At 50.3% G+C, this 9627-nt stretch overlaps 1 protein-coding gene across 2 annotated transcripts in view; it reads left to right on the forward strand.

Moving 5' to 3' along the window:
- The first annotated feature begins 744 nt into the window (after nucleotides 1-744).
- The window catches only part of LOC130119321 (brain-specific angiogenesis inhibitor 1-associated protein 2-like), a 60958-nt gene continuing 52075 nt past the window's right edge, over nucleotides 745-9627 (forward strand). The window contains exon 1 of one of the 2 annotated variants that reach the window (XM_056287780.1): nucleotides 745-823. In XM_056287780.1, the coding sequence (XP_056143755.1) occupies nucleotides 781-823 (43 nt within the window). In that variant the 5' untranslated portion in view covers nucleotides 745-780. The remainder of the gene's footprint in view (nucleotides 824-9627) is intronic. The other variant, XM_056287779.1, reaches the window with a different exon arrangement.

Raw genomic sequence — 9627 nt, forward strand, 5'->3', positions numbered from 1 at the left:
TCTGTCACTTTGGATTGGTGTAAAATATACCTCCAAGGATAGCCGCCATTATTCACTTGAGGAGGACTGATTGGCGGTTTGGCAGGCTGGTCGGCTGCGTGGCAATCAGACCAGGCTACAGAGTTGTTGACCCTGTGTGACCTTTTATTATCCAACAAAACTACGGATACAATAATAGGGCAGGGGTGGATATCGATCTTGGCAACCTGGAGTATCCTTCAGCTTTATTGGCTCATTGCACGGAGGGAGGATTGATCAGTGTCCAGAGCAAGGCTACCCCGCAGCCATGGGACCCCTTCGGGTTGTTCATACAATGCTGGGGTCTGTATGAACACTCGGATAGAAAGATTAATAGCTTGTTGTCCTCGGGGAGGATCCACTTTTCCACGTGGCCGGTTTCTGTTACGTGGAAAGACCTGTGAAGTTCTGTGCAACAGATTTCAAATAGCACTGAAGTGCTGAACAACACACAGGAGCTCACAGCTCTAGAGCAGTATTGCTGGAGCGGTGCCTTGCTCAAGGACTCTTCAGATGGGTGGATGCTTGCCATCGAAACGGTTGAGTGCTGCGGCTGAAAGGCTCATTCCCTGTGCCACCATATTGTCAGTTGATTATACACTTTATCTCAAACAATGATAATGATACCCGTTTTTATTTTTTACTCTCTCTCTCTCTCTCTCTCTCTCTCACCCCCCCCCTCCCCTCTCCATCTATTGTTGCTCCCCCGTGTGTCCAGATGTGACGTTTGCCGCAAAAGGCTACTTTGACGCTCTCGTCAGAATGGGCGAACTGGCCAGTGAGAGCCAAGGCTCTAAAGACTTGGGTAAGTAGCTTACGTGACCTCCACGGTAACACTTTTGACTACTGTACATAGTGACACACACACACACACACACACTATGCATCACAGGTCACCTGTCACTGATGTACTGTCACAACATTTGGAGACGGGAGCTGATTCCAGATCAGGGTTTTGTGTGTGTGTGTGTGTGTGTGTGTGTGTGTGTGTGTGTGTGTGTGTGTGTGTGTGTGGGCTGATGGTTTGATATTCAGAAGTGTTAATTTAACCGATATTATATTCCAGCCCAAGGACGGACGGCCTGTTGATGGGTATGTGTGTTTGCTTCCACTTTCGGTCCAAGTGCCGGGCAAGATAGTATTTACTACAGAGTACACGAGAAGCGGTGGAGAGAACAGTTTTGATCCTCACTCCAGATTTGATTTGAGTTTGTATATATATATATGTGTGTGTGTGTGTGTGTGTGTGTGTGTGTGTTCATTTATGTGCATCGGTCCAAATCGGTACGATAAGAGGAGGCCACTTGCGGGACCGACACCCGGCACGCCGATGCTGCTGCGTTCGTGAGCCGTTTGGTTGCACATGTGTGCGCTATTTTCTGCCCGTGGGAAAACGTCTGCCGCCTGAAGGCGGTTCCCTGGCGCCGGCCGGAGCCGCGACCCGCTTGATGTGTATGGAAGTAGCTGTCGATCGACAGGGGCTTTGTTTTAATGGAGCGGTCCCCGTTCGGAGTTTCCTCTAACTCAGCCAGCAGGGACTGACATAAAAGTGCTCTCGCTATGTTTTATTCAGTCAGACAGCTCTCTCTCTCTCTCTCTCTCTCTCTCTCTCTCTCTCTCTCTCTCTCTCTCTCTCTCTCTCTCTCTCTCTCTCTCTCTCTCTCTCTCTCTCTCTCTCTCTGTCACTATGTCTCTCTCTCTCTCTCTCTCTCTCTCTCTCTCTCTCTCTCTCTCTCTCTCTCTCTCTGTCACTATGTCTCTCTCTCTCTCTCTCTCTCTCTCTCTCTCTCTCTCTCTGTCACTATGTCTCTCTCTCTCTCTCTCTCTCTCTCTCTCTCTCTCTCTCTCTGTCACTATGTCTCTCTCTCTCTCTCTGTCACTATGTCTCTCTCTCTCTCTCTCTCTCTCTCTCTCTCTCTCTCTCTCTCTGTCACTATGTCTCTCTCTCTCTCTCTGTCACTATGTCTCTCTCTCTCTCTCTCTCTCTCTCTCTCTCTGTCACTATGTCTCTCTCTCTCTCTCTCTCTCTCTCTCTCTCTCTCTCTGTCACTATGTCTCTCTCTCTCTCTCTCTCTCTCTCTCTCTCTTCTCTCTCTCTCTCTCTCTCTCTCTCTCTCTCTCGCTATGTCTCTCTCTCTCTCTCACGGCCCCCTTTTATGAGCTTTTTTTCTCCCCCCGTTGATTTTTGGAGTTGCCTCTGTGCAGAATTCAGCCCCACTCACACAAAAAAGCTGGCACTTCCAAGCCCGACTGCCGCATATCCTTGTCTGAACCTGGAGAGAGAGGGGGGGGGGGGAGAGAGGGGGGGGATAAGTGTATGATTTGACTGGATTTAAACAGCGGCTCATCCCGTCTCATCTGCCCTGTTTTACTGCAACCCTCTCACAGCAGGAACTCAGCCGGACTTTACAGATGGGCCAGGCAGAATTTCTCCGAGCAGATATTGTTGTGCGTGTGTGTGTGCGTGTGTGTGCGTGTTTGTGCTCACACTCACCCTTTGTGTCACATTTGCATCAGGGAACTGAAAACCAATCCAACGTGTGCGTGCGTTCTTTCACTTTTTGTTACAAACGTGTGCGAGGGAAGTGAAATACGACCCCCCCCCCACCCCTCTCTAAATCTTTGCCCCAAAGCGAGGGCCGTAAAGGGACTCGACTTGAAATCTGAGGCGACTCGTACCCCCGGTTAAAAGATTCCCTTTTCTCTCTCCGCCGCTCTTTCTGTCTGTCTGTGTTTATCTTTTCGTGATTACCATCAATTTTTTGCCGAAACACCGAGCGGCTCCCTCCGGTCGTCGGGTTAAAAACAGGTTGCAACTGAGCCGTCTAGATAGCGTCTGTTATAACAGCCACACCCAGGATCCCCCCCCCCCTGATGTTTTGATTCCCCGGCGGAGGCATCTGGCGCCTTTTTATTTCCCATCCACCTGTGCAGCAGGGCTGTTCCCCGCCCGGAGGTCTCTTGGCAGTGCCGTGACCCGGCGGCGCCGGGGGGTGTGTGACCCAGATCGCTCGCTGCTTCCTGTTTGACTGGTGCGATCGCAGCTGTCTAAAGATAGTCCCACCAGCCTCTGGCGGCACGGCCGGGCTTTCGTTCTGCAGAAAACCGCTGCAGAACCTTGTTCAAAATAGAGCGGCCGCAGATGGAAACATTTTCCCATTGATTTTTATGAGCGGGCTTGGTTCATCACGGTCATTAACTAACCACTCGCCTATTTTTTCTGTGACGCGGCCGATCTTAATGTGCAGTGTAATTCTCACGTAATGTGTGTGTTTGTATTGGTGTGTGTGTCTGCTTGCGTGAGTTTTTGTTGATAAGACCTGTCGTTGCCTATTTATGCATAGGGGCTCAGTAGGAGACAGGCTGCAAATGGCCCCTCCTACACATCCGAGAGTCAGCAGCCGCTCTCCATCCTTTTCTTCCTCTCCCCCCCCCCCCTCCCGCTCCCGCCTCTCCTATCCTTTACACACACACACACACACACACACACACACACACACACACACACACACACACACACACACACACACACACAAACATTGTGTTTAAAGCAGGGAAGGAGATTTCCTTGTTAAATAATGCCCTCTGATGCCGCTCTCATTACTGCAAGTCCAAGACACGGTAGCCTTCGCCTAGAAAATTCAATTCTTCTTCTTTTTTTCTGCTCCCCCCGACAGTCTTGCGTAGCGCTCTGGCAGCATAAATACATGCGTCCGGATGTGTGCATTGTTGTGCACGATGTGCAGATTTGTTCTCATATCCGTGTCTTTATCCAGGGACTCTTCTAACCCACTCGTGTATCTCTCCACCTAAAGAGGCTATGAGTGTCTCTCTCTCTCTCTCTCTCTCTCTCTCTCTCTCTCTCTCTGTGTCTCTGTCTGTCTGTCTGTCTCTCTGTGTGTGTCTCTCTCTGTGTTTGTCTGACTGTCTCTCTCTCTGTGTCTGTCTGTCTGTCTCACTCTCTCTCTCGCTCTCTCTGTCTGTCTGTCTGTCTCGCTCTCGCTCTCTCTGTCTGTCTGTCTGTCTCGCTCTCGCTCTCTCTGTGTCTGTCTGTCTGTCTGTCTCGCTCTCTCTCTCTTTCACTCTCTGTCTCTGTCTGTGTGTCTCTGTGTGTCTCTCTCTGTCTGTCTGTCTCTCTGTCTGTGTCTGTCTGTCTTGCTCTCTCTCTCTCTCTCTCTCTCTCTCTCTGTCTGTCTGTCTTGCTCTGTCTCTGTTTCACTCTCTCTTTCTCTCCCCCTCTCTCTCTCTGTCTGTCTGTCTGTCTGTCTGTCTGTCTGTCTGTCTCTCTCTCGCTCTCTGTCTGTCTGTCTGTCTGTCTCGCTCTCTCTCTCTTTCACTCTCTCTCTCTGTCTCTGTGTGTCTCTGTGTGTTTCTCTCTGTCTGTCTGTCTCTCTGTCTGTGTCTGTCTGTCTCTCTCTCTCTCTGTCTGTCTGTCTGTCTGTCTCGCTCTGTCTCTGTCTCACTCTCTCTTTCTCTCCCCCTCTCTCTCTCTATGTGTCTCTGTCTGTCTGTCTCTCTCTCTGTCTTGCAGCACCACTGCTTCCACACTCTGCCGCCCACACATTCTCCTCTGGTTGGGCTAATCGTCGCCTGTCGCTCTGCCACCCACATCACTCCACAAACACCAACTCCCTCTGGCCTCTTCCTTCACAATCTCATCTCATTTCATGTAGAAAACAACAAAACAAAAAAAAAAAGAAAAAAGAGACCGATTGTGGCAAAACTAGGAGAGATTTGGCTTGCGGGCCGGGGGTATTTACGACCGTCTTAAGTGGCACAGTTTGCTGTGCTCCTGTCGCTCTGAGCTAAGCGGTGTGTTATTTACGAGGCTCTCGCCGGCTTAGCTAGCCCATCCTTTCTGGCGTGTGTCCTCAGGTGAAGCGGGCTGGAGGAGCGTTGTGTGCTAAAGCTGGCCGTGTGTCCACCAGAGTCCTCCTACGAGGCTTGTGTTTCACCATCTGCAGTAAAAGAGACGGAGGATTTTTTTGAAATCTCAGCTTGCTCAAATGTCTGTCAGCAATTCTCGCTTTTACATTTCGCCTTCAATTAAAAGCAAGCACGGAGGGCGTCTGGGTGGCGTAACGGTCTATGCCATTGCCTATCAACACGGGGCTCGCCGGTTTGAATCCCCGCGTTACCTCCAGCTTGGTCGGGCAGCCCCACAGACACAATTGGCCATGTCTGCGGGTGGGAAGCCAGATGTGGGTACGTCATAGGCGGAATCCCGGGTGGGACGGGGGGACACCCCCCCCCCTCCACCATCTTGGGAGAAATATGATATATATCCCCCCCAATATTTCGCCCCTGGTTTACAGCAGTACTTTTGGTGTCCCCCTCAGGAATTGCATTTGAGAAAATTTCATGAAATTGTCCCCTCCAAAGTTGATATCAGATTTTCGCCCCTGGGGTACATGTCCCGGTCACTGCACTAGCGCCTCCTCTGTTCGACCGGGGTGCCTGTTTGGGGGGGGGAGGGGGAACTGGGGGGGAATAGTGTGATCCTCCCACGCGTCCCCCTGGTGAAACTCCTCACTGTCGGGTGAAAAGAAGTGGCTGGCGACTCCACGTGTATTGGAGGAGGCGTGTGGTAGTCTGCAGCCCTCTCCGGATCAGCAGAGGGGGTGGAGCAGCAACCGGGACGGCTCGGAAGAGTGGGGTAATTGGCTGGACACAACTGGGGAGAAAAAGGGGGAAGGAAAAAAAAAAAGCAAGCACGGAAAGGTCAAATTTGACTCCCCTCATCGAACGCTCTCCTCGGTCTTAAAACACAGAATATGAGGAATAAGTGTCTGATAGGGCGGTCGGGGGTGGGGGGTAAAGTTTACTCTGAATGACCAAGGGGATGGTATGAATATGAAAAGCTTTGCTCCCATCGTCAAACCCCCTACCCAGAAGACATCAGCTATTCGTATTACCTTCCCGGCCCCCAGCAACCCTGTTAATAATGTACACATATGATTCAGCACAAAGACGCGTCCTGGGGGAAATTACACGCAAGAATGAAAAGAGAGCGCCATATTACGCTGTGCCCAACAAATTGCCCGGGCCGGGGTTCGGCCGAACGCGAACAACATCTAATATTCCTCCCAGTAATTACTCCAGGCAAAAAGGGATCACACCGGGAAATGAGGCTGCAAATGATGTGGCATAATTGTGTTTTTTAGGTTAATGGATGTGGGACGCGAGTGTTAGATTGTTGCCGGTAAGTGGACGCCCATCTTTGGGGCTAAATGGCGTGTCGGTGTGCGTCCGTGTGAGGGAGATCGAGCAGGTTCGCATCGCCGGGTACGCTATAACTTGGGCCGTGCTATATTCGAGTGAGAACTCATCAATAGATATACAGTACACACACACACACACACACACACAGAAAAACACACGGTAACACTTTCTATGAAGCTTGCATCTATAATGCCCTATAAGCATCTATAATGCCCTATAAGTGTAGCTATACGTCATTGTAAGATTCATTATAACCATGTATATGCCCTCACAACACCTCATAACCACCTTTATGATACATTGTCAATTTAAAACGGATTTATGCATTATACATATGTCGTCATTAGCCTGTTTATCTGTCAAATGTCATAATGCATCATCGCCAGCTTGTTTTGCTGAAGTTTTGTAGAGATGCATGATGAGACTTCAGTGCTATTTCACAGTCTTCAGCCATAGCCGTTAGTCATTGTAATGCACATTATAGGAAAGTATGGGCGTTATAGACGCAGTAGATGCTTATAGAGCATTATAGAGGCTTATAGGGCGTTATAGAGCGTTATAGATGCTTATAGGGCGTTATAGATGCAAGCTTCATAGAAAGTGTTACCTTGTGTTTTTCTCTGTGTGTGTGTGTGTGTGTGTGGGGGGGGGTGTGCTGTTCAGAAAGTGTTACCAAACACACACACAACTTTCTTTCTTCCCTCCATTCCTCTCTCTGTTTCTGCCCTCTGTTTTTCCTGTCTCCCTCTCTTCGTATGGCCCTCCTCCTCGTCCTCCTCCAACACCTGGCCCTGTTTTAAATGAGAGCAGAGGAGCTCTTTTCTTAGCTCTGCGCCACCGTCCCAGGGGTCCTTGCCTTCTCCTGCTCTATTTCAGTGACACACACCGCATGATGGGAGTCCAGTGGCCCACACACTCCCCGACGCACACACATTGCCCTTCATTCGTTCGCTGTGGCTGCAGGTGTTGGTGCTGAAAGGTGCTAGAAAGTACACAGTGGACACAGATGGCAGTGCATGAAGGGTCGGTCTCTGTCTGTCTGTCTGTCTGTCTGTCTGTCTGTCTGTCTGTCTGTCTGTCTGTCTGTCTGTCGCTCTCTCTCTCATATACGTACATGCACACAAACCTACACGCCTTTGTCAGGAAAGCTCTCTTCACATGTCACAGGTTGTGTGAGTTTGTCGGCTGGGACAACTTAAATTTGCCCCCCCCCCTCCCTTTTTTTTTTCTCCCCAATTTTATCTGGCCAATTACCCCACTCTTCCGAGCCATCCTGGTCTCTGCTCCACCCCCGTCTGCCGATCCGGTGAGGGCTGCAGCCTACCACATGCCTCCTCTGATACACGAGGAGTCGCCAGTCGCTTCTTTTGACCTGACAGTGAGGAGTTTCCCCAGGATGACGTAGCACGTGGGAGGATCACCTTATTCTCCCCAGTTCCCCCTGAACAGGTGCCCCGACTGACCAGGGGAGGCGCTAGTGCAGTGACCAGGACACATACCCACGTCCGGCTTCCCACCCGCAGACACGGCCAATTGTGTCCATAGGGATGCCCGACCAAGCCGGAGGTAACACGGGGATTCGAACCGGTGATCCCCGTCTTGGTAGGCAATGGAATAGACCACCACGCCACCCGGACGCCCTCAGGCTAAATTTTAAAGGCTAATCAGACCCACAATTCCTTCTCGATCTTAACTACTTGAGTACTGTGGCATATTCCAGTGTTCATCTATTTCTCTGCTGTGCATCTATTCTGGAAGCTGATTGGTCATGAATATTCGATGCCATTTGATTAAATCACACGCTGTCTGATTTCTGTTGCAGAAGGAGCTCTGAGCACTATTGTGCATTTTGAGGGGTGCGGTAGCGGGGTTAGGGCGGTAGTGCAAATGTGTTGGTGTTTGGCCTCCGTGTGTTAGGCGTATATTCAAACGTCCAGATATTCAGGTTCAGAAGGTTCTTGTCAGGTTCCTTGGTTCTGCAGTGTGAATTGTGATGGATGTTGTTAAAGCCAGTGGTTCCAGTGGTTAGAATATAATTTTCAGCAATTTTTCTGAAACACCTATCTTAGAGGGAACATTGCTGACTCTTACAAATTGGAAGCTGCAGTAACCTAATGTATAAATTTTATTTTGTGCAGGTTTTTTTTTTCCTTTTGGTCATGCATCCCTTGTAATGATTTAGACATACACAAGTGGCTGCATCATGTGGCTGCTACTTTTCAGCCTCTTTTCCTGGTTGCATCGCGCTCTCCTGTAATACAACACTGAGCCAAAACATTATGACCACCCACAGGTGAACCGAATAATGTTGGTCATCTCCAAACAAGGGCACATATCAAGGTCTGGGTGGATTAGATGGTAGGCGAACAATCGGTTCTCTAGTCAACACCCAAGGCCATCCTGTCTGGTCCGAACCGACAGAAGACTACAAATGCTACTGTGGCACAAGTCAGGGAACATTTTAATGATGGTTACAGGAGGAATATGTCACAACACACGGTGCATCACACCCTGCTGCGTATGGGGTCAGAGTACCCATGACAAGCCCTGTCCACCGTCAATGGTACCTACAATGGGCGCACAAGAGCATTGGAACTGGACCAGTGGAAGAAGGTCGCCTGGTCTGATGAGTCCCGTTTTCTTTTAGATCACTTGGATGGCCGTGTACGTGTGCACAGTTTCCCAGGGGAAGTGATGGCACCAGGATGCACTGTGGGAAGACGACAAGCCGGTGGAGGGAGTGTGACGCGTGTGGCAACGTTCTGCCGGGAAACCCTGGGTCCGGCCATTCACGCGGACACCAATTTGACACGTGCCACCTACCTAAACATCATTGCAGACCAGGTACACCCTTCATGGCAATGGTATCCCCTGATGGCCGGGGCCTCGTTCAGCAGGATAACGTGCCCTGCCACACTGCACACACTGTTCGGGAATGGTTTGAGGAACATGATGAAGAGTTCAAGGTGTTGCCCTGGCCTCCAAATTCTCCAGATCTCAATCTGATTGAGCGTCTGTGGGATGCGCTGGACATGTACAGGACTTGAAGGATATGCTGCTAATGTTTTGGTGCCAGATACCACAGAACACCTTCGGGGGTCTTTTCGAGTCCATTCCTCGGTGGGTCGGCGCCGTTTGGCTCGGCAACGGCACATTGGGTCATAATGTTTTGGCTCATCCGTGTATTTGTAATAACGCTCTTACAATGTCGCATGTGTTCAAGCAGGCAGGTTTCTCTGACAAGCAGCTGTCAATCACTGTTACTACTGTTGTTGCTCCGGCAGCTCCGTATTTACCTCTGCCTCGCCGCCGAGCGCTCTTTCTAGCGTTCCTTCAATCGCTCCCCTTATCCTCATGGCGCCGCGCATCCCTATTGTGGTTTCCACC

Source organism: Lampris incognitus, chromosome 10 (assembly GCF_029633865.1).
Source record: "Lampris incognitus isolate fLamInc1 chromosome 10, fLamInc1.hap2, whole genome shotgun sequence".
NCBI lineage: Eukaryota > Metazoa > Chordata > Actinopteri > Lampriformes > Lampridae > Lampris > Lampris incognitus.